The sequence below is a fragment of the Mesitornis unicolor genome, unplaced genomic scaffold, assembly GCF_000695765.1.
Source record: "Mesitornis unicolor isolate BGI_N332 unplaced genomic scaffold, ASM69576v1 scaffold10079, whole genome shotgun sequence".
In the NCBI taxonomy this organism is placed as follows: Eukaryota; Metazoa; Chordata; class Aves; order Mesitornithiformes; family Mesitornithidae; genus Mesitornis; species Mesitornis unicolor.
Window position 1 is genome coordinate 68741 of NW_010205224.1, and position 25087 is coordinate 93827.

Sequence of the window (25087 nt, forward strand, 5' to 3'; positions counted from 1 at the left end):
TCCCTGGGTTACTCTTAACAAGCTACAGATGTTAAATCACTCTCCATTAGCACATCTTAGGATTCTTGCCCTTTTGCAGAACCCACAGCTTTCGGAGCCGTTTACAAGAAAATCCAGGACTGAAGAACTCACATCTGCCTCCACCCTGGCTGAAGAATTATGGGCTCCTCATCCTGAAAGACCTCTCTGCTCTCACTGACGCATACTCACAAGCTGAAAATTAACCACTTTTTTTGTTTCCCGGGGACTTTTTCAAATTTGGACTGAACCAGTTGATGTAGGCAGCATGCCTCAAATCCCAAATTCAGCCCAGATACAATGACTGAAGATATAAAAAATTGAAATGTTGCTTCCAACCACTTTCATTAAAAACTCACCATTTCATCTTTGGAAATCAGCCAGGTACAGGTCTGCCAGCAATACTTATGTTATAGGCCATGTTTTCATCACTGGAACAAATATTCTAGCAAACCCTTCACACTCAAGTTCAGAATTTGGCTCAGTTGCCTAAACATATGTCTCTGGCACCCTTTGAGATGCCATAAGGTATCCTGCCTGGATTTCATTTGCCAGTTGAGATCAGAGACCTGCCAGCTTTGTTTCATGGTATCTCAGAAATGTTACAGCAGCTCATGGTATAGATATTTTTGTGTAGCCGAATTGAGCCTACAGAAATGTGTGAGCAAGCTATACAAAAGAATGTAATTTTAAATTGTTCTCTTCAATAATAGTGAAAGTTCATGGTTTTCTTCCAGAGTGCAGCTAAATAATTCATTTTAATTAAGCAAAAAGTATTTCTTGCCTAAGGTTTTTGTTTTGTTTTGTTTTATGAACGAGTCACTATGCTATACTATACATGGTATTACCTACAGAGCAATAAACAATCTTCCATCAAAGTTTTCACTCTTAATTTCTTCATTTTATGTATTTCTCCCAGGCAAAAAGATTAATTTTCGAAGTCATGAGAAACACCCAGTCACATTACTAGAAGCTGCAGGTTTGATATCTACTACTTTGAAACTGTCTTCAGAAGTATACTTGCAGTTTAGTTATAAAATGATATACAGATAGGATAAAGAGGAGAGAAAAATAAAGATCTATTGGAAAACATATATAACCATGTATTTTCCTATAGTTATGAAATTTGCTTTTGCTATTTAATAGGTCATATTGTAGGTAGTATGAATGAAAAACACCCCAGACAAACAAAACCCTCCACAATATGTTTAAATGAGTATGATACAGTATAGCTGATACACCAAGCATCGTACTGCTAAAAAAGGTGTAAGATGACTAATATATGACACAATTATATACTTATTATTATGCCTAGTATAGAATAGCATGTATTTTCTGTTTCATGAAATAACAAAGAATTATAATATAAAACAATCCTTCTAGAGAAGAAATATTCAGAATTTGAAACTTTTGATAAAAATATGGATACATTTCCTTTAGTAAACATAAAAAACTCTTTTTGAAGTAGCAGATTTGTTACATGGATGGAGGATGATGACTGTTTTTCATCCAGTAATCACAAGAAACTATCTAATTTAAAACGAAGACAAAAAAGTTAGCTTTTTAATGACAGTGTCATATTTTCTTATGGATACTAACCACCACCAGTAAGGCACAAAGAAAAATTACTCAAGTTATGGCAACTCTCAAAAAGTCATATAGCATGGTATAGTGAAACTTACTTTTGATGATCTCCCAGTGGTCTTTGTCCAATGGATTTTAATAAAGACTCTGGTCGAACCGTTAATTTTGGCGATGTCTTGGGGCTAGTATCAGAGTCTCCACTTTCTTCATCTCCCATGGCCTTAATATAGCTCCCACTTCTCATTCTTCTGCAGGGGATCTCTTCGTCCTTCCCACCAGCTGGGTATCCTCCCCATTCATCCTGAGGTACCTAATGGAGACCATAAAACAGACATGAAAAACATGCATTATTTTTTAATATATTTAAATACTTCCTTCAATTTGTCATTTTTCAAAGACAAGCCATGAATTTTTTATTCTTCAGAAACAAATCACTTAGAAAGAAATTTCTAAGGTCCCCAAATGATTTGGCAATTTAATTCCAACTTCAAGAATGGAAATTTTCAGTTTATAAATGTTGGAACCTAAGGAACAATCACGTCGTGGTTTGTTAGCTGAGCTGCAATATCTATTTGTAGACATGCTCCAGATTGCAGGAAATAGCTCAGCTTAGCCTCTTTAAAGTTTACAAGCAGATTTTCATCTGATTAACAGTAAGTTTATCAGGTGTCTCAGACCTAAAACTCACTGAAAGCCACACACTTCAGAGTCTTTTACCAGCTCTTCTTATATGGGGCTTTGGCTGCTTTTTAGGAAGGTGAGCGAAGTATTTAAGTTAAATTAAGCTGTTATTTTGGTATAAACGGATAGGATTCTGATTTCGGTCAAACTTCCATGAAAAAAACGCAAACGTGGAAATTTGTCTTTTTTCTTATTTAGGAACTGCAAAATACTTTATAGAGGCTATTACAAATCAAGAATGCAGCCAGTTAATTATTAATAAATTTAGTTGAGGCTGCTTTAACGCAGTTGAGGTGGTTTTTCAAATAGTAAGACTGGTAGTCAGATCATCTGCAGCTGGTGGATGGGTATCCTTCTGCACCACAAATTGGCAGCAAATTGAGCAGAAGTAGACTTTCCAATCCAAACTGAAATCAGCCTTCTTTTAAAACTTATGGATAAACTCAGCAAGCCTGTCTCTGCCAGTATTGCTGATTCTTTGCTTTTTATTTAATCTTCCAAGGTGCTGAGTCCTCTGGTCCTAATCCAGAAACACACTTAAGCATTTACTTAACTTAAAGATTATAAGCACCTCTCTGAAATCCATTATAATGACTCATGGTTAAAAAGAAGGATGTGACAGGTACGTTAGTGGGCCAGGGCTGATGCACTTGGCAGCATCAAATCATTTATCAACATAATGACTTCATATATATTAAACAGTACAATGGCATTATTTACCAATATCCTATAAATCTGAACTTCCAGTTGGAAAGATATTAAGAAGTCTCTGTGAAGCAGGATGTCTAATAAAGGCTTTAAAGTTAAACATATCTGAGACCTTCTACAGAGAGAATTCATGGCAGAGCTGAAGCAAATGCTCCCGTTGGTTTCAGCAGTCCTGGAGATCAGATTTAAATAACTGCCGCGATCTGCTTGTCATCTTTACTGCCTCTTCAAACTACAGGAATTAGCCACACAAACAGCTTTGAGGCCCAAAAAAAGGACTAAGGTGGAAATGAAGTTTTAAAAGGGTGTGAACAAGTAAAGACAGACATATTAAAGAAACAAACTCAGGAGAGAAAAAGGAGAAACTGAAGATGAAGTTAGATAAGAAGAGATGAAACAGATCATGCAGATCAGAAAAATGTTAGAGACAAATATCAGAGAAAAAATTATGAGTTATAGTTTTATACAAAGTAATAGGACAGAGAATGAACCTAAATGAAATATGGCTTAGATCATGCAAAACCCCTAACTTTTCGCATTATTCAGCTTTGGATGGTGATAGGAAAAGAAGCATGAAAAATCTTTCCAAACTTGAAGCCTGTAAATGTGATACATCGTCCTAATTTCTTTTCTAAGACCTAGGATGTATGAGATTAATGTTGGAGGAAGGAGAGAGATTCTAGGAGACCTAAAAGGTACTTACATGTAGTGACAGTTGTAATAGCCGGACTGCTAAAATATAAATAATAATTATCTTTTTCTTAAGGTTTTTTACGTACAGCTGTCTATTAACTGTAAAAATATAAATTTGAGAGCTATATTAAGGAAAATTAATTGATATCATACAAGCACACTATTACTTTTAAATCTTCTTTATTACTTGTAAAGCAGTATAGTGAAAAAACAAAACCCAAATGCTGAAAAAGCATTTATTGGCGACTACATGGGCCCACTATACTGTTCAATTTTCTGTACTAAAGCTGAATTATTAGTTTCAGTCTTAATATTCTTTCTTTTTTTTCAAAAAGCTAATAACTTTTTCATAGAACATTTATTTTGGCTTGGAATTTTTTCATTCATTTTAGCTCAAAAAAATTAAATAGAAAGTTAAAAAAGACATTGATCAATAACCTTTTACTTACTCAAATGCAAAAATGATTAGTTTTTCAGCTTTCTTTTATCTGAAATTCCACGTTCAAATAACTAGATAACGTCTGGATTTAAATGGGTAAACACAGGCTTATTTCTTGATTGATGTTGAAATCTTACTTTAAAAGATAGGAATGATTATTTTACATTAAAGTACTTAGAATATTACATTTCTTCACTGTGATAAGGAGCTTCATGAGGACAAAACTTACAGTTATGGGCGTTACTATTTTTGTTGTTTACATTTATTTCACTTTCTGAATTCAAAAGTTAAATTAATTCACATGAAAGCTAAAAAATGCTCCATTTGGGCTTGTGATGTACTCACGGTATACACAGATGCACCAAGAATCCCTTTCTAATCTGAGTAACTCATTGACTATCACAGAAGCCTTTATGATTGAAAAAAACATTATTTGCAATTAAAATATGTGTGTTTTTTTACCCTTGAGGCATTCAAAAGAACAGAATACAATGAACTTGGGGAAAATGCCTCTGGAGCCTGGCAAGGGAGTTTGACAACGTGTTCTCACAGAAAGTTTCATGCAGAGCCTAGGAAAACAGCTGGAGTCCTTCTGCTGTCTTCAAAAGTCAGCAAAAGGGTCCTTGACATTGTTTTTCCTCATGATCTCAACAGAAGCAAAAACTGAGTCCCAGTTTGGCCTGGTTCATCGTTCACTTTAGCTGATAGGTTAAATACCTGAAAAAAATATTTCCAAATCCAGGCCATCTCAGACCCCAATACAGCTTTCAAGAAAAGCAGAAGGGCAGAAAGATCTTTATTTTGAAATATTAACAAAAAATATTTCACAGCATGTGTGAGGGTCATGAAATGTGTATTTTCCAAAACATGAGAAGGGCTTTGCAGCTTGCAGAAATGCTTTCCTCCAACAGTTACCAGCCCCTGAAATTCCCATCTGCAGGGCTTGCAGCTGCTAATTGGGAATAATTACCCTAATTATCTACTTGCATATAGTGATGAGTGCTGATATTTATAATGTCTAAAAAGGCCTTCCTCCTGTTCTAGATGTTAACATGAATCCTTGTGTATGCAGTTCCTATCCACAGAGGAGTTAGATTGCATATTACCATATGAAATTCCTTTTGTAAGAACAATGAACTGACAAGGTCTGGATCTTTTCATTTAATTTTGTCACCGGCTGCTGATTTGGTTGTAACTGGTACAGAAGATGATGAGTCTCTTTCATAAATTTCATGCACTGCTGTTGTGAGGAGCACAACCAGGTTCAGGAAATTTGGGATCTTTTAATTGTTCTGTTACTGATTCAGTATGATATGTTATATTAGTCACCTAGGGCCAATTTTATTAAAGTACCTGGTACCTTACTACATTTTCTGGAGCTGACCCTGAAAGTGAACTCCAGAACCTTAGGCAGGACCCTTATTTCCCCATAAAAGGCATTTAGGAGAATTAGCTCCTTCAGAGTAGCATCCAAAAGAAACCAAAAGGTCCCTTTAGTTAGCAACCAATATGGAAAGCATGAAGAAAAATCTCAGCCACTTCTGCTTTCTTGGGTTGATTGTATCCAATCACATGTAGCAAAAAAACTCTTCTATCATTTCCTGTTCACAGCCTAAAACCATCTTCTAAAGAACAAATACAGATTTTTTTTCAGAGACTTCACAATTGGAACCTGTTCCAATGTTTGACCACACTCAGGGGGAAAATGTTTTTTCCTTACATCTAATCAGAGATAGGTAATCTAGGCTCCCATTCAGGAACTAGTGCTGGCAGTGTGAATACCCAAGCTTGTATCTAAGAAATATTGATGTAAAAACGGGAAGAAACAATGAAATATCAGCTCTTCTGGATTTTGACCACTGTTAATTCAAGGGTTTGGGGTTTTTTTTGTATGATTGATTTCGGTTTAGGATTTAGTTAAAGAAGTCAAACTGGCAACAGTCAATGGCACAGATCTGCTCCCGTTGTTCCACCCACTTCTACAGCATTTGCTTCCAGCTCCCAGAATTTTAAAGGTGCTCCATCGCTAAACTGCTGATCATCTTAAAATCTGGCATATCCCTTTACTATCTAAAATGAAACACTTCTGGATATATGGCTTCAGCTAAGGGAGCTGAGTATCACTTCTTCATATTTCTTATTCTCAAAGGTTAAAATGAGGATTACCTACCTCACAGGAGTCCTGTGAAATTTAATTAGCATGCAGAAGTAAAATGCACTAAAATATTCATTATGACCTAAATCTTATTTTAGTAATATAAATTTCACATTTTACTAGAAGCAGAAGCTGTCTGTGCATGAAATGAGACTATAATGATATGAAGGAGGATAAGATATGAAACACTATGCAGTAGATATGTAATTTTTATAATTTTATGCTTTCTCAGCCTGGTCAAGAAGATAACCCTCCCACCCCCACAAAAGAAGGACACAATCTGAAAGAGGTAAGAGATTTCCTCTTAAATCACACCTTCTTCAAGGAGTGTCAGAAAAAGAACCATTGCGCACAGCTGCAAGTAGATGAAAGTAGATGACAGCCTTGCAAGGCAGACAGAAATGCTTTTTAGCATAGTAGAAAGTTTCCTTGATATTAAAATGGGAGGTGGGAGTTGGGAACTGGACCTCCTGCGGTTTCAAAAATGTTGCTGAAGAAGTAACACTGACCAGTTACCAGAATTTTCTTCTGAAGTTAATGACACTAACGACATTCCCCTATTCAGTGGCGGTGGACTCTAGACTCTATTGGTCTAGCTTTTTGCAGGAGGGAAGAGTGCAGTATCTGAAAATAAAACCTTTTTTCCTCAGTAGCTAGCCTTGTGTCTACACCTCAACACCATTCTCAGTGCACATTCTTAACTAGTTTTTTTCTGTGGTTTTTTTTCTTTTAAAGAGCTGATCCAGTATTCAAAGAATATTAATTATACAATGAAACCATTAAAAAATCTCTACAAAATATGCCAGGGACTCCTTCTCAAAACTAACAGTGCCAATCCTCATAAGTAGCTTTAATTTTCACATGCCACCCCCAACTTCCTGAACCCCTTGACAGCTCAGCAGCACAAAGAATTCTTGTGGCATTCCCCAAAAGCCCACTGACACTGTCCATCATGCAAGGCACTAATCTGAGAAAGCAAGAGGCATCTTTGTCTTGCCAGCCATTTTCTTCAGGCTTTGCTATGAACAGCCATAGTATCACAGAAAGAAGAAGAAAAATCATGTAGATCCCAAACAATATATGCTTTATGCTGAAAACAACTTGAATTCAGGAATTTGGGAGCTGGGAATGAACTGGACACCTGTACAGATCACAAAACACAAACATAATATTCCAGCTGGGAGTTGTTCAAATAGGCAAAGCAGTACCAGCATTATTTATTGCCTGATTTTAGATTTTCATGTGTAGTTCCAAGCAAAGCTGCACTAACTGGTCCTCGATGGAAAGAAGACTTCTGTCCAGTGTACTCAGGATTGCTTAGTCACCACTTCTGCATTTTCTACAGAACTCTGCTCCTTTCATTTAAATGGTACTTCACAACCCGTATCTCAACAGTGACGAACTCAACGAAAAAAAAAAAGAACCAGCACTATGTTTCCTAACTGGTTCTGTAGCAACTATATGAATTGTAACCCAATGACAGTTAAATACTGTAACTAGTGCTGTAAGGACTCTGTCACTTTGTTAATACTGTTTGGATGAATGTGGGACAAATGCCCACCTCATCACTTGCTGTGCTCACACCACTGGCAAAGACCCTTGCAGTTCAGCCACCTGCAAATCCTCTGTTGGGTTCCTCTGGGACCTGCTGGACTCTGTGCTGTTTTGTTACGGTGGAGTGAGGTGCAGTCAGACAGCGGTGGTAGGCTTGTCCACACTATATGTGATTCTATGCTTTCTAAGCCTGGGGCTCACTGAGATTTTGTGCCAGAAATTTGATATAAGTTTGGACTGAATGAAGGGCTTGGGAACCTAGATATATATAGCCTCACAATCTAAGACACAGAAACTGTAGGTATTCAACCAAGAAACCTGGGTCCCAGTTGGCTGCTTATTTCCTTTGGTAAGTGACCCAGGATGCTGCTTCATGGTCAGCTTCAGCTGCTTTAAAATTATACTAACATTAACTTTAGTGGGGCAGGTTTTCCTTAAGCAATATTCAGCTTTTCAAGAAATGCTAGTAATGGTAAAGTGACTTAGAGTGCTCCCTGGAAAATAAGCCTAACAACAATACCAAAGATAAGCAAAGTTAAGTTTTCAGCTGAGCTGGTGAGTTGCTCCAACTCGCTGTGCTACTGCACAACCATTGGAGAAGGACACACAGCTAGCCAAGGGATGAAAATGGCATGATGATGGGGTGGTGATGTGCATACATTAGTAAATGAAGTTTGTCTTGCCTGCAGGCCTGCTGGCCTGCAGCACTCTGCATCCATTCTATGGAGCAATCTTTGCCTCCAAATCAGTGTGACCACCAGGAACTGTCTCTGGCCTGTGCCAAGTCCTGAACTGTACCCAGGAACTGTTTAGGGAAATACTGGCTGACTTAGATGAAAACCATGCCCAAGACAGGCTGAGCCACATAACAGTACAGAGGATGAGGATGCAGTGCCAAGGAGCCTCTCCTGACACTATGCAGTTTGATAGCATAGATGGAGCATAACGTAGTGATTATTTCAATAATAGAAGTCCACGGAAGCATCAAAGACCAAAACTTGGAACTTCTCATGCTTGCCACAAAATGCAGTATTTCTGCCAATTAATTTGCCATAGTCATCCATCTAGAGTTTGTTTTTCTATCTCTTTGCCTCTTTGGGCCACAGCTGCATTTTTCTTTACATCTTTCTCTATAAATGGAATTCATTTCATTGCAATGCAAATTTTGCTAAAACCAAGCATCAAAAGGCTAAAGACCTAAACTGGATGGCAGCTTGTCACTCACTACGGATGAAGGGGAGCCAGGAATATCCCAGTCGGCTGAGCTGCCTGACTGACAAGGCAGCAGAGGCCCAGGGGACCACAGTATCAGCAACTGAAGCTAAATACAAGTTTTCCTGGCAGATACTTTTGGGAGAGGAAGACTGAATTGCCTGAACCACATTTGCAGGGCAGATGGAGCCCAGCTACCTGCACTGCACAGTGAAGAAAAGCAGCCTGCTTTTTTCACTGGTGAAGCTGTGGGAGACTCCCCAAGTGTGAGGCAGATGCTCCTGCTCATGTGGGGTCACCTGCATCCCTATGGCCTCGTTGCATGACGTCCACTGCTCCTGCAGGCAGCTGGGGTTCTGTGTGGCACAGCACACGCATTGCAGTGATTTAATATTCTGTCCTTTTCTGGCCACTTTCAGAAGCAGGAAAATAAAGTATCCTCAGCCTCTTCAGCCCAGACTTTCAACACTGCATGACTTAGCAGCCCAATTTACCTGTAGGTCCCTCTGCAAATAACCACTGCAGACACTGAGGGAAATTCAGAGTTGTCACCTTATCATTACCTCTGTGACCAGGGCAAGACTCTACAGACCATTCATGGCCACAGAAGTATAGACTAAGAGACAAAAATGCCCTTAAAGGAAGAAAAGGAGAGGTGCTCCCAACATGCAATGCACAGCATCTCCAAACGCACAGAGACTGCAGATGGAGCAAGAACTCCAATGTTGCAGAGCTATTATGATGCTGGACAGGGAAGAAGAACCTAAAAGGCAGCATAGCCAGGGTGACCCAAAAGAAGGCCTGCAGTAAACAATGTCTCATTTAATCCAAGCAGGAAATGATACATTTTTTTTTCTATTTGTTATTGGGCTACTACTGAAAAAAACAGTACCTGTCTTTAAAATATAAATAATTTTAAAGGCTATATAAAATAGATATTTTTGCCGCTCATCCCGTTTTCTCATTTTAACTAATGATTGACAGTTTTGAACAGTTAACTCCAGATGACTCCAATTAGTTTACAAACTGAAATGAGGAGATTTTTCCTGACTAACTACTAGGCAATGCTGAACTATCTGCACACTTTTGAAAAGATCAGTTCCCCTACCAGGTGTACCAGGGACCTTATCCATACAGACATTCAGCTACTTAAATACATGAACCGCCAGAGCTGAGGATGCATCGGCCGCTCCACTTAAAAAAAACCCAAACTTTAAGCACAGCACTGTAAAATGGCCAAAACCTGTTGGGAAAAAAAAAATCAAAGTGACATTTATGAATGCTTCACCGTTTTTTACAGTCATCTGTTTACAGGAAAAATGGTACAGACAGCTTCGGCAAGGAGCTGGCTCTGCCCTAAGCCTGCAGCATAGGAGAGTGAGCGGTCATTACACCTTCGAGCGCACATTCCTGATGGTCTCATTTGACAGATGGAGCTGGCCTAAGTGTATAAAATAGTGAGTTTCTCCTGGCTGAAAGCTTCTTCAGACCCAGTGACAACTTTGGGTAGCAACTGCAAAGGTCAGCCTTCAGCCTTGGTGAGGCGAGTGTTGAAAAACAATTTGGCAACACACTGTAGTAATGTTACAAAGGAGGACAATTCCCCCTGATTAAAGGGCAGTGGGATCACAGCCTCCCTTTTCTACTCCTGGCTTTGACATTTCTGCAGTAGTAGAGATTTGTTTTGCCAGCTTTAAGAAAATACTGACTCTGAAATCTTTCTGCTCTTGTTTGGAGAAAAGCTTCAGCAACTCATTTCAGCCAATATGAGCATCCTAGTACATGGGCATGGAAGCAGTGCATTGCTGTATCACTGATAAGGTCAGTAATTCAAGACACCAGTAAACTGAGACAGAGTTTGGCCAGAGTTTTATGCCATCATTGATTGAATGTATTTATTTTCTTTTTTTTTCCCCTCCTTTTTCTCTTTGAAGGTGTATTTAAGAAGAATTCTGGGGTTTGTGCCATATGAAACCATCAGCATCCTGTAAATACAGAGGAATGTCAGCTTTATTAAATCCTTTAAATTTAATGTTCTTAAAATTGCAAGTGCAATACTTCAGAGAAATGATGGGTAGAGAGAGCATTACAAGGAACAAGCCTGAGCTGCTGAGCTCTCTGCACTGTATGGCAGGACTACACCCTTACTGACCTGGGGAATAACTTCACAGTGGCCCCAGGTGCTGTGTCGGATGTTGCAGGCTGATACTAACACTGTGAACCAGCTGTGGGGCATTAACTGTTCCATTACTTCCCTTACTGTCTGGGCATTACAGGTCCCTCTTGCACTCCACTCCTGACTGGGAGGGCACAGGGCTAGCTGAGACATCCTTGTGGGACTGTAATGGGCTGTAGAAATTAAAATGGTACAGCACGTGTCCATGCTTATTTAGGATGCAGACTACCCTGCTACCTTACTATCTATCCTAGTTTTTCCTGCTGGGGAAACAACCCAGTTAATTCTGGAGTGGTGGCTGGTCATAAATCATTGTGAAGGCAGCATGGGTAATAGTGATTTGGATGCTTGTTTCAAAACTCTGCTAGCTCTGGCTAACTCTACAGTATGCATCAGTTGGTAGAGTATTGGATGTAGTTTCTGTAGTTCATATATGGATTTATGTCAAGCAAACAGATACAAGCTAGTTTCACAAAGATGAGTGCTAAGAAAGCCACACTAAGTTCAAATCCATCCGTCCTTGCAAACCAGGGGTAGAGAGCGAAGCAGTAGTGTGCTTCTTAAAGGGCAGCGGTATCAGTTGTGGGAATCTGTCCTGTCCCCAGGGGAGTTCCTGGAAAAATGTAATTGAGGGCTTAATGCCTATTTATCCATTAGCTTATCCTCAAAGCTCTTCTCCATGTAGACATAACATAAACCAGCAAAGAGCCTTGTTGAAACTGCTGTTTTTTCTTTTTCCTTTATTAAGAGACCAACGCTTGTGCTTTTCTTTCATTCTGCAGAGTACACAGCTGACATTATTACCCACATGCTTAGCAGTGCCAGTGCTGTAACAGATGACGCCAGTACTTAAAAGCACTAGGAAGACAGGAGTGGGCTGAAGCCATTTTTAGCACAACATGCTATTTTCTTTTCCAGTGCTGACTCACTCACTGTACCTTGTGGTATGTTTACCTTGACTGCTTGCTGCTTCGCAGGCTGTTGAATGGCTGAGGGAGGAATATTAATCAGTGACACGTAGCACTGTGCTCCATAACTTCAGTGATGCAGACTCCTGTGCTCTTGCCTGTTTTTTGGCTTTATTGTAGGAATTACTTTTCTTTAACTAGCATTCAAAGGTATTTCAGTCCTGGAAACCAAAAGTGGCACTTCTGTATCCATCATTTTAGCACAGCTATCTAGTTCATATTCATTTTTCCTTTTCTCTTTGTCCCACCGCTTCACCAGTCAAAATCTTTGCTCCTCACTAATACTCATATCAGAGCAAAATTAATCAAAGCCATTGCACTGTATATGTGCTAAACCTAATTAGCCAAAACAGCTGATGAAGACAGAAGAGATCTCATAACTCATTTATCTTTTTCTTAACATATTTTATATTAAAATTAAAATGACATGGAGACCAGTAGCAGCCACTATACCTAAAGCTATACAAAAGGGCACTTTACTTACTGCATGTGGGATCTACTTGGGCTATTCTGCCTGCAGAGTGAGATAGAAGTTTTTTGTGCCCAGAAATGCATTTGTAGCTCTATTTGTCTGCATTCAAAACAGAAATTAAAGACTCATATATAAAGACTGCGACTCATCTTTCACAAGAATCTGACAAATGCTGTTAGTGTATAGTTACAAATGGCTGCTCTCTGCTCCTGTTCCTACCACCTTCACTGCAGCAGAAGTGATGTAAATCTATCTGAGCTTTAGATGAGAAAAAAAATTACTATTTTATACAGCTTTATTTGTACTCATTTAGTTGTCTCAAACTGTCCACTTTTGGATGAGATGACGACCCATGCTGGAACAAAGCCCACTGACTGAATCATCTTTAACTTAGGTTAAGGACTGTCTGGGAAGGAGTAGGGAATGGGAAACCCTACGAGAGGAGCCAAAGTGTAAGCTTGGAGATTTACCAGGTTAAAGAAATACCTTCTTTCAACCCTAGGACATGACTTAAGTATATAATGTGTAGATGCCTTCAAAACCTCTTTCTCATCTCCTGTTTTCAGGCATCTGTGAGTCTGATAGAAGCTCACTTCTTAGAAAGGAATTTCCTTTGTTCACTCTTCAGAGTTTCAGTTTTAAGGAAAAAGCAGCTCAGTAATTACTGTGGAAGTCAAAATGGAAACCCAGAAGCACAACACAGAAAACACGGTCTCAAGCACAGGCCTAGGACACTGCCATGGTCTTCCAGTTTGGGACTTTGTATTTCAAAACAGTGGAAAACAGAAATAGCAATATATTGTACTGGTGTCAAAAGAAAAAAATATCAAGGAGGAGATGAGTAGATAGAAAAGTTAGTTGGGTACAGCAAATCCTGATATAACTAGGTAGCAGAGTAAAAGCCATATATGTATTATAAATTTATAATACTAATATATAAACATAGAAAATATTTTTTCATCATTCTGGGGTATGTTTGTGCACTCATACACAAGATTTCTGAAGGACTATAATTTCACAGCTTTGCTTTAAAAAGAATTTAAAAATATTTAGCTGACATCACTCAGGAGAAATGTCTTTTAATATCATATGTTGTAATGCTATAAACACAGAGATCCTGTGAAGGGCCTGGAGTTTTTTGCTAATCTGTTCACTTGTGCACCTCAGGGAAATCTGCTGCTGTATAATCAGCTTCATATTTCCTTGGATTCTTGTTTCCAGATATTCTGGAGCAAGGCAAGGCAAGGCAGTAAACTCTCCTGGCTAGGGATCCTGACATGTTTCTCCACCTTTCTCAGTTTCTGAACCTAATTATTATTTTCATCCCATCATTATTTAGTGATGCTTCTTACATTGCTGTAAGAAAAGCTGAATATCCTTCTCCAGTTCTGCAGACACAGTAATTGAAGTGTGCAGTGATTAACAAATTACATTTCCTGGGTCAGAGAGAAAGTTCATGGCAGAGCTAATAATGGGACTTATATCTCTGGTCTTAATGATTACCATGTGACAGCCCGGCATCCCTCAAAGTAGAAGTTTCAAAACTAAGCATTTAGTTATGGCATTGACAGAATGGTGTCCCTTCAATTTGTTTCCTGACCTTGGGCTAGTGAATCAGCCAGCCACTCAACTTGAAAGATATCTGTGCTCTGAACAGCATATGCAGATTCTACAGAACATATATTTTGTTTTATTATCTTGCAAAGAGGATATTCCTGCTCCAGAATTCCTGGTATTATTGCTTTGAATACAACTATAGATTCTTTACTGTAGTAACTGAACACTCAAGTCTTAACAGATTTCGATTATAGGATCTCTGTGAATAGGGAATGGTTACTATTCCATTTTTAAAGGGGCTTAATAACAAAGATCACAGAGAAAGTCTCTTGTGCAGTAAAAAATAAAGTTCACACCTCTTAGATTTTAATCAAGAGGAACCTACAGTGGATGAACCTTCCTAATAACTGGATGAAAAATGCTTTCTGTAGTCATCCCAAAATTACAAAAAGCATAAAACAATGACACTGCAAAAAATGCTTTCTTTTTCCCTAGGCTTGCCACTGGGCTTGATCTAAACCTTAGTGATAACTCAGTTTGTGAACTCAGTGTTTCACATTAACTTGAGGATGTTGATATAAGTAGGGAGTAAGAAGAAAGACCATGAAAAGTAAAATCTGGTGGCTTCTGCAAAAAAAAAACCAAACAACCGATTTATAAAGAGAGAAGGGAAGAAGAAACAATGAAACATGATGAGAAGGAAACCGCAAAACCCAGGAGAAATGTAGAGGAACCAGAACTGTCAGTGTGGAAGTAGAAGTATGTCATTACAAGGAAAAAGCGAGCCATATCTAAACTTCTCTGTAACGTTGGAGCTCTACATGTGGATTTAGAGCACAGGCACAAGTGGAAGTCTCTGCACAGGATGCGCTTCCAGTCCTGGCTCATTGAGTTAGATTAAAAACTTCCAGGGAAGGATAGTCAGTTTTACACATATGAGAACTCTACTTGGATTCGATAAAATATCACAGCTGTCACTCTAAATTGGAATCAATTTGCATGGAAGGTTACAATTTCTTTATTTGTCTTTCTCTGCCATGAGGAACCTTCCCTGTTTCAGTAGGGAAGATTGATCCTGGATGTCTGCATCTGCATTTGAAAAAGTCTGGCTCTTCAAGTATGACTCATTACTATGGGTCCCCCATTGCTCAGAGGGCAGAGAGCTCTGCATGGAAGTACAATGGCTGCTACTCTCTGTTTGTTGGCTTCTGCAGAGCCCACAGGAGCTGAAAATCTCTAAATACATATGTCTGAAGTGGAGATTTGCTCACGTTAATGTGAGAATCAGATAAGTTCTGGAGAAAAAGAGCTTCTTTAAAAAGAAATAAAAGAAAAGGTACTCAGAACAATGTGGGCTTTGCAGACTGTGCTTGGTAAAAATACCACAGGGTATCGTACTTTGTTCCAGTGGCAAAGCTAGCTGAAGAAGTTATCCTCCCAGCTACTCCCTCCTTCTTGTTCTACTCCCGCTGCAGTTCTCTGTACACCCTGATGTGCTAATGAGACTGTGCTGGACCTAGGCCATGTAAATTATGTAAATGCCTAAAAAAATATTTTGAAAGCTAATTTTTAAACTCATATCACTTTAATATCTAGTGATATAAATGGCCACACTAACATGACTTTGGGATGGCAAATGGCCGCAAGGAGCAGGTATAAAAGTTTGAATGTAGGAGAAAGTGGGAGCTGCTTGGTTGCTGCTAAAGAAAACAAGTGTGAAGAACACCACCACAAACAGTGAGTATCAGGCCTGAAATATTAATCTCCCTGAGGTTCCCGTATAACTTTTAACAAGTGGGGTGACCCACTCACAAAGAAGTTTGTGAATAATCATCATCACAACAAAGCAATTGAGTACACCAGTAAATCTATTCTCCTGTTACTTACAACAACCTGAAGAAAAGGAATAATATAACACAAAAATAACACGCAGCCTGTTTTTAAAATTACTCATTTGCAATTGTATTTGACATACATTTTCTAGATTCAGACTGCTGGAAGAACTGGCCCTTATTTAGTCTGCTGTATGGATTTTATCGAGATGTTCAGTGGGAACTCCGAAGATAAAAACACATTCAGTGACCTTAAACTAATTTATGTGACACCAGTTTTATTAAGCTTTTAATCTGTGCCTGATTAACCAAGACAAAGGCTAGACTTTTCTCACTTTCACAGAATATCTGCATTAGGAGAGCCATACAGATATTCACTAAGAGAGATACACAGATTACCCTTGTATCTTTTTCAGTGCTTTAATGGCACAAACTGTGATGCTTTTTCCATTACAGAAATTAAGAAATTCTTCCTCTTACCTGAAGGTAATGGCATGGCCTCAAGGAAGGTTTGATTTCCTGATGAACCAGAGGCTTATCTAAGTTCAGCGATGATTTGCGATAAGCTTCTTTAGCCTGACTTACTGTAAGCGTGGACCAAGAACTCCTTTTCATATATTTACCATCAGGGGTCATTGCTAGCCCTTCACAAGCTGAACATTTTACGTCATTGTTACTTTTGGAAGTCTTCAATGAGAGATCCCCAAAATGTCCCTGGAGCGCCTCAGGGTAGCAATGGGATATATGATCTGTATGGTGCCTATTTACCACACTAGGGGTTCGGTAAGTGCTATCACTGTCCAAATTATCATCAGAGCTCCACCAGCTGCTCATTCCAGATTTATGCTTGGTTTCTGGTTTTCGTTCCTTACTTTTACTCCTTTTGCTATGCTTGGAATGGTGCCCATGATGATGGTCGTCCCCTCGACTGTCTCCCTTGGTTCCATTAACGTTGCCCTTGGATGATCCTTCCAGAGAATGAGATTTAGTGAAAAGCTTCTGGACTGAATGAACGAGATGGCGTATTCTTCCCGGGCTCTCACTGCGTTGTTCTGCAGCTGTCGAGGTCCTCTGGTACTGTAAAGTGTGAAACCCATCCCGGTGAAGAGGAAGCTGTTTCTCAAATTGGTCCAAAAGATTTGCAGGAATACGGTTAATCTTAGGGTTACCGTGAGACATGGTGCAGTCGTCTCTTGCGTCGTAATGTGAGCTGTAGTGCATTCTGGGGAAAGTGCTACTTGACATGTGATCGCCCATTACCATGGGCATCATCATGCACTCAGAATGAATGGAGCTGCGTGGCGAGCAACGATGGTGGTCCATCGGGCAACTCTCCGTGGGGCTGAGAAGATATGATTGCCTTGGCTCCTGCCCATGGTGAATATGGTCGTGAGTGTGTTCACAATCTTCAGGGGTTGCTAAGCCACAAGTATGAGCTGAACATAACTGTGGTTGGTTGCGACTACCAGATAATCCTTTCATATTCCTCAGAGCAGGAGAGTATCTTTCCTCATTGAAGTGCGGAGAAGGCGACCATGAGTACTGCTGGTCTGTCAGGAGAACACATAAAACCTGTATTATGTGTTTGATTAAAAGATTAACTTGCAAAACCCAAGTATATTGCAAAACTAAAGATTTTTTCTCTATAAGCATGATGGAAAATTCTACCATTCATGGAATTTCTTTTACCATTTTAAAACTGGTTAAAATCGCTCATTACAAGGAAATTATGGGGTGAATGCAGCCTCCTTCGTGTTTGCAAATTTGTCTGCTAGCAGCTCTAAATTTTATGAAGCTATTCGTCACACAAATTTACTCAAATAGATTTAATGGATACATTCAAGTATTCAGTTTATTATTTCTTATCTGGAATTCATATGTCAAGCTTTGTGAATAGTCATTTAAGTTACATGGATCTAGTTCCTATTGCTGTGTTTCTCAGTTGGACATAATCTAAATCTAAATGTATCCTTTTTCCTTGGAGTCATTTTCGTATCACAAACTGAACTTCATTTCCTTAAATGAATCTCAGCTTCAGGATCTCAAGTTAACTCTTCATAAACATTAATAATAAACAGTAAAGAGAAAAATAATATGAACATGCTGAAATGAAGCTTAATTTTTATATAATTTAACAGTTTATGAATAAGCATTTCATAATATTTGAACATCTATTATCCTTAGTCCAGAAGTATTATCGGTATTCCCATATATGTAAAGTCTTCTGTTCTAGGCAGTTTTTCCTTTTTTATGTCCAAATGACAAAATATTTATTTCATGACTCTGTGTTATTCCTGATAAAATGAATATCTGTAGGTGCAAGCTAAGAGTTTTTATATACTCAATCGCTTGTTCCTATGGATCACATCCTTCAAGTTGTGGTTATTAAACAAGCATGATTACTAAATAAGAGTAGCTTGGAAGCAAAGATTCTGATAATCATGTCTTTGATTTTTTTTCTCATTTCTTGCAGCTGTCAAATGCTACAAACATAAAATTAAAAAAACCAGAAATGCTTCAATTCAATTTTCACATTCACTTTCCCTCTTCAATTTCAGCTTATTTAAGCAGCATTTCAAAAGCAGACAAACATATAGGATGCAAGACAATCCTTCAGAGGATCAAACAGATGCATAAGTGTTTATCCAACCCACCTAGCATAGTCTTTCTGCAAATTTGCTTTAAAGAATCTAACTAATCTTGCACAGGTGCCTGAAACAAGGAAGTTGGGGGCCTCAACCCGAGTGGAAGGCAGAGAATATGTACTCGTTATATATAACAACATAACTGGGCACTGGAGACCAGCTTGAAGAGATAGCACAGTTGCCAACAGCACTTTGAGGGGTTTCAAAGCACATGACAGAACTTCCCTAAATCCTATTCCCACTGCTGGTGAAAACTCAGTTCCTGGATATGGTCATGAAAGAGATCAATACCCATATATCTTTAATTTTATTCAACAAATAAGTGTTATGTCATGATACCATCAGTACAGAACACAATTTATTGGAAGTCTTTAACATCAGCAATCTCATAACCTAAATGTTCTACATTTCCTATAGTGGAAGATGCTTAGAAAATTTTGTTACAGCCTAATTTAAACAGAGCTGCACATAATGTTTTAAAATGAATGTAACATTAAACTAATAAACAGTAAAGTATTCTTCATACTAGGCACAATCCCCCCACACTGAAGTCAAAGATGGATTTAAGTACCCAAATGTCACCTCCAGACCTTATAATGGTGTGAAAGTCATGTGTGTGTGTGTATATGTATCTCTCTTTCCCTGCTTGTATTTTTATACCAGTTTCTTTTACTTAATTCTTGGCTATATTCACATTAAAATAAAAACATACTACTGCTGATTACTCAATCTGTTGTTTGATTTATATTATAATACCATGCATAAATGTAGTTACAAAAAGGAAATATAGCTTATCTGAAATAACATAATTTTGGTTATTCAATTAAAAATACAGCTATATATAGACAAGGCAGTAAATTATAACAGTACATTGGGACTCAGCCACATAAGTAGCACTGTAATCAATGGTACTTGACCCAGTATATTACCACACATTATCAGGGGAATAATAATGGTCCATGTGTTGAACTTAGTTTGTGCTTCCCATCAAGGGTTCCCAAAGCACCTGACAGAGATTACTGCATTAGTTCTTACAATCCCAGGAGTTGTGGAAGGCACTGTTCTCCTTTTACAGAAACTGAAATTGGAATACAGGCAACTCTGGATGTGGATGTGCTGATGTTCGTTTTCACAGTGGTATGGGCCAGAGCCTTTTTGTCACCATCTTGCACATCTATAAGTGAAGGCAACTCTTGTACTGTATCTCTGAATTGCCAATGCATTTTAAAACAAAAAACAAAAAAAAAGGGAAGTGCATGGCAGAGATCCAGAATGAAAAAGAGTTAGACAGGAATAAGAAACTCAAACTCATTCAAACAAGTTCCCTAGCACAGAACTGCTCATCCGTAGTGATTTCTTTAGGCCTCACACAGCATCAAACATAGCCCAGAAGGCTTCAAACATTTTCATCCTGTTACATCCCTAGGAATATGAGACAGCATGATTTGATTGCACTGCAATGGATAATCAAACAACAGCTTTTCCATCCCTCATGACTCCCTATGATTCTAGCTTAGTGCAACTATAGAAAAATACAATTTTCTGTATGTTGCTTTCACAGCCTTATAGCATTTTATGTGCCTTATGGAATGTCTGATATTTTTTTGTTTGAAACACTATAGTTAGAAACTGCTATAGGCATTTAATAAGCATAATCAAAATAATTAAAAACTGAATTAAGAAGGGGGCATTTTCCAAAATGAATTTTCCCCTCTTAAAACTGCCATAGAGAGCAACTGATACTAGATAAAGTTCCAAATTACTTTCATGTGCATCATCTAAATTTATTGCTCCAATTAGGTTCAGGCTTTACTTGGGACATCAAACCTGTCCAATGTCCTAGGCACCATTACTTCTTCTTACAATACCTTTGAAAAATCTTCAAAATTTTGCATTATAATATATACATTTATCAAGTCATCTGTGCTTTGTACTATTCACTCAACATTTTTCCAGAGGCCTTTTCAAGGCTTGAAGAAACAGCTGAGCTATGGCTGAATGAATTACTGTATGGTACCAGACCAGTGTAATTGACCATGTGCTAGCTCTTAGCCTGCCAGAAACGCAGAGAAAAATGTGCTGGCTTGAAATTCAATTAAGCTAACATACTTTTCTAGCATTTGGAAGGGGCTAAAATTGTGTCTATGGTCAATGTCCACAGCTCATCTGATTCATAAAAATTCGTAAAGCTACATTATTAATGTTTTTTCTCAATCTGTTAATAATGCCATATTTATCCAATAATCACAGATTGGACTGGAATTTTAGTCTATGTCTTGGAGATAATGATATCTAGAATAAAATAAAAGCTTGCTGCTTTTTTTTTTTCTTTTTCAGCAGCTGCTATGTTTCTTTAGGGTAATCACTCTAAAAATAGAAGAATATAAAAGTAATTGAGGATACTGATGTCTAGTCCCTTAAAGAAAGTGCCACCATCAGAACCAAAGAACTGAAGGGAGACAGAAGAACAAACAAAAGTAATCCAAAGCAGGCAGAGGAACAGAAACAGTGAAAAAATTATACCTAAGCACAGGAATGGCTTTTTTAAAGATTTTTGTCAGAGCAAAATGGAATCTTTCCATTGACTTCAATGGGCAGTCAGATAATACACAAATACTGTGGGGGTATCTAAACCAAGACCCGGGCTGTTATCTCAGAGAGAACCTAGTAATTCCAAAATCCTGAAAATCCTTTAAAGCTCTTCTTTTCAGAGACTAGTGTACAGATACAGTCAACTTTAACCTTGACAGATGGAAGGATTTCTGCATTCCTTCCTGTCTATGTCAACTCTTGCCCTGTTATGCCACGTCCTTTCCTGCTTTTTTTCCCTTCTTTTTTCTTCTGGTCTTTCTGATTCTAAAGGAGTGGCTCTCTTACCCCAAGCAGATGTTAATTTGCCTGTCTTCAGGGAATGGTTACAATTTTTAGAGAGTTCAAGCTTCTTCCTTGTGCCAGTCAGTATCAAGGGAGGAAAGAGTTTCAAGGACCAAGAATTTTTTTTGAAATAATGAACTAGAATTAATATTAATGTTCTAGGACAAAAGGGCTAAAAACCTCTGAACAATGAAGCATAAGGCCTGTGCATCTCTAGAGTTCCTGGAACACTGCTCTTTGTTAAAGAAAATCAATGTAAAAACACTGGAAACCTCTCTGACATTCAAAAGAAGTACATGTCTCCACAATTTTTTTTGTACAAATCATTTTGTGTGTTACGGACTGAAAGCAAGCTTTTGGAGCACAAAATTAATTCCTGGAACTACTAAATGCTGCCTGATTTTTGTATCTATTTATTTACCTATCTAGCTAGCTAGCTAGCTAGCTAGCTAGCTATTGCAAAGCACTTATTTTTCTACTGAAAAATTAATTTAAAATGCTTTAACCTTATAAACTCCTTCTTAAACTGCTTTCCCATCTGAAACATTTGTTCTGTTTCTATTGGAGAAGAAACAGTTCTTTTGTATAGTGTAACCAGTAAAATGTGTTGCTGAAAAGAGATACCTAACGTAGCTTTCAAAAAGATGTGGTGCAGAAAACCAGACTGCTGCATTGGGCTGTTTCTCCCAGTTCAATTAGTTCTGCAATGTAGTATGAAAAAAATATACTTGCAGTCTAACTTATAACTAATACAAATACTAAATAGTGTAAAAACAAGTATAATAATCAAATAAGTACATATTAAATATTAAAATGTATAAATAAAATGTTTTAGCTGGAGGTTTGTCTTCCCAAGGACTGCAGTAAGTAGCATTAGATAAGTACTGTTTCCTCATTAACTCGTTATAATATTTTTCTCTGTTTTATTCTAACTTTGAAAATGGATATTTCCAGGGATTGAAAAGAGTTAATAACCTGCCAGGTGCAAGGAAGGAATTCTGGAAATGCCTTAAACTGCTATTCTGGTCTCATGAGATTTCCAACCTATTTACATAGCACAACAAATTGTACAAAATTTACATAAAATTGCAAAGATTGGGTGACTACCTGACTTTAACATCCAGCTTCAGGAAATTACTTGTGTTTTCTGTTACACTGAGTTGACACATTTGCACTGCATGCAGTGCATTCACCTATCTGTGAATTCCTATCTAACATCTCAGGCTGCTTACCTGAAATACTGAAATTTGAGGAGTAGGATCCCCTGAAAAATAAGTAAAATTTGCTCTCTGAGGACTATTGCAACAAGGTACTTTATGCAGCCAGTCTCCCTGTGCAATCAAAGGAGAGAAGTAGGCATTTCTGAGGACCTGAAGCCAAACATCAAAATGCCCGAGGCTGTCGAAGAAACACCAGCCATGGGCTGGCTGCATGTGGATCCCTGTCTTGTTCTGACACTTTCCTTGGAAATGAAATACCTCTCTGTTCAGGATCCTGAGCCGTCCTTGTGGTTGGCACATATGGCTGTGTTTACAGTAGCACAATAAACCCTCTGTTTAGAGGATGCGATCAGGCCATACAGTTAAACTGCTCCCATCATAGTTCCATGCTGTGTAAATAGGACTCTTCCAACCAATACACAGATATGATTTCAAGACTGACATGGGCCAAAGATTCTTACAAATATGCTGTCTGGATGTGGTTTTATCTGGGGGTGTGAGAAGCTGACATGATTAATCTCAGCCTGAAGTCCATACCTGAAAAATGTCAGATGAATACCACCCTTTGTGTACATACTTACCTTTGGTGACTCCAGCGAAAGCTGTAGATGACAAGTTTCGATGCAGAAAACATCATAAATATATAAATTTAGGTGATCTGAGGCACATGTCTAAAGCCAAAACACAGAAAATGATTTGACAGCTGAAGCTAATTCAGTGGAACCACATGATGAATAATGACTAAGGGCAAGATGGTTTTTATAACTCCCATGTCAGATAAAAATGGACATGCAAATTCTGTTCCAAAAACAGCATCAGTGACCAGAACATACCAATTTGGAGCAAAGTCAGAAAACCCAAAGGGAGAAGTAAGGAGCACGTGGAGTGCTGCCATTTATTCAGTACAGTCACAGTTTCAAGCACTGACGCAGATGTCTGCTGGTGGAACAAATATTTGATGGCACCCAATCATTGTTCAGGACAAAAATTCCTTGGCTTCACCTCCATCCATCTTTCAAATAGAGATTAGCATTCCATTCAGCAATCCAGCATCCCAAGGGATTTATTTCTGAGATAAATAAGCATGATCAGAAAAAAGAGCATATAGTAAAAGGAGTGCAGAATAACTATCGATGAGTGAGAATGGGATCTTTGATATGGCAGGGTGGGAGGTGGGGATGTTGAATTTCAGGAGACACACAGTACAATGTACTGGGAGGAAGTAAAACAGAGAGAATCATGATCACTGGGGAAAGCTGTGACCAGGGACATGTTAAAGCAGGCTTACACCACTGACTGCATGGCACAGAGAACAGAGACTGTCATATGTAAAAAAGGAGAAATGTGGAAACAGTATTTGGGGAATGATGACATCCCACATCTTATGAGTGGAAAAATGGGCATTTGGACTGTATGGGGAGGATGAGAGGCACAATGTTGAGCCCATGCCATGACAAAGTACAGGACAAAAATCCATGAGAGGCAATATAGGATTTGCAAGAAGCTACAGGGTTTGAAGGGCTGCAGGGAATCCTCAAGATGGTGCAAAATTAATTTCCATTGGCTTGAAGTGTATGATGTCCTAGTATTGATTGGTATGTAGCACACAGTGCTTTTCAGGTTTGAAGTACATAGCCACTATTCACCTTTTCAACAGTGCTGTAACAGAGGTAAGTCCACAAACTGAGTTATGACTAACATTTTTTTCACAGAATCTGTACGATCAGTGAAGCTTCTGAAAGAATATAAAGTATCAGGATTAGATTGACCTAAACTAACTAATGTGTAAGCTTTCTTCTGGATAAGTACAGCTGTATGGAGTCAACCAGGGCTTCACTATATGAATATCACTGAATAATTGGTTATAAGAAAATTGGTTATAATGCTTTCAACTACAGACCAGAAAAGTTAGCCAAACACCATAAATCGTCTTTTGTTCCGTATTGTGCCTGGCTTTATGGACTTCTCTTCCTACAGGAGAAAATCTTGCTGCTTGCAGTTACTAGGTAAAACACAGGAGACAGTTTTCCCTGGTGTCATTAAAACTGCAACAAATTTATCAGCAATTAAAGAAAGCCAAAGTAATTGGGTAGTACAACTCAGAGATATACACAGGAACCTACACAGGACTCTAGAAGTAAAAGGGAAACCCATGTCACATTGATGGCAATGACAAATCTCCCATTAACTTCACTGGGGTCTGGGTTAGTTCCAAGCATTTGCTGAGAAAAGTTCTTGGTCAGTTTAGCTGTGAATCCTGGTGTCACTTGAGGACGATCCCCTCTAATCAGGGCTGTAT

The 25087-nt window shown here is 38.4% G+C and overlaps 1 protein-coding gene across 2 annotated transcripts in view; it reads right to left on the reverse strand.

The window, feature by feature from the left end:
• The window catches only part of DLGAP2 (discs, large (Drosophila) homolog-associated protein 2), a 98150-nt gene that overhangs the window by 65661 nt on the left and 7402 nt on the right, over positions 1 to 25087 (reverse strand). The window contains exons 1-3 of one of the 2 annotated variants that reach the window (XM_010191337.1): positions 23000 to 23041; positions 16530 to 17591; positions 1701 to 1912 (exon numbers count right to left, since the gene is read on the reverse strand). In XM_010191337.1, coding sequence (XP_010189639.1) covers positions 1701 to 1912; positions 16530 to 17531 — 1214 coding nt within the window. In that variant the 5' untranslated portion in view covers positions 17532 to 17591; positions 23000 to 23041. Of the gene's footprint in view, positions 1 to 1700; positions 1913 to 16529; positions 17600 to 22999; positions 23042 to 25087 lie in introns of those variants that run through there. The other variant, XM_010191336.1, reaches the window with a different exon arrangement.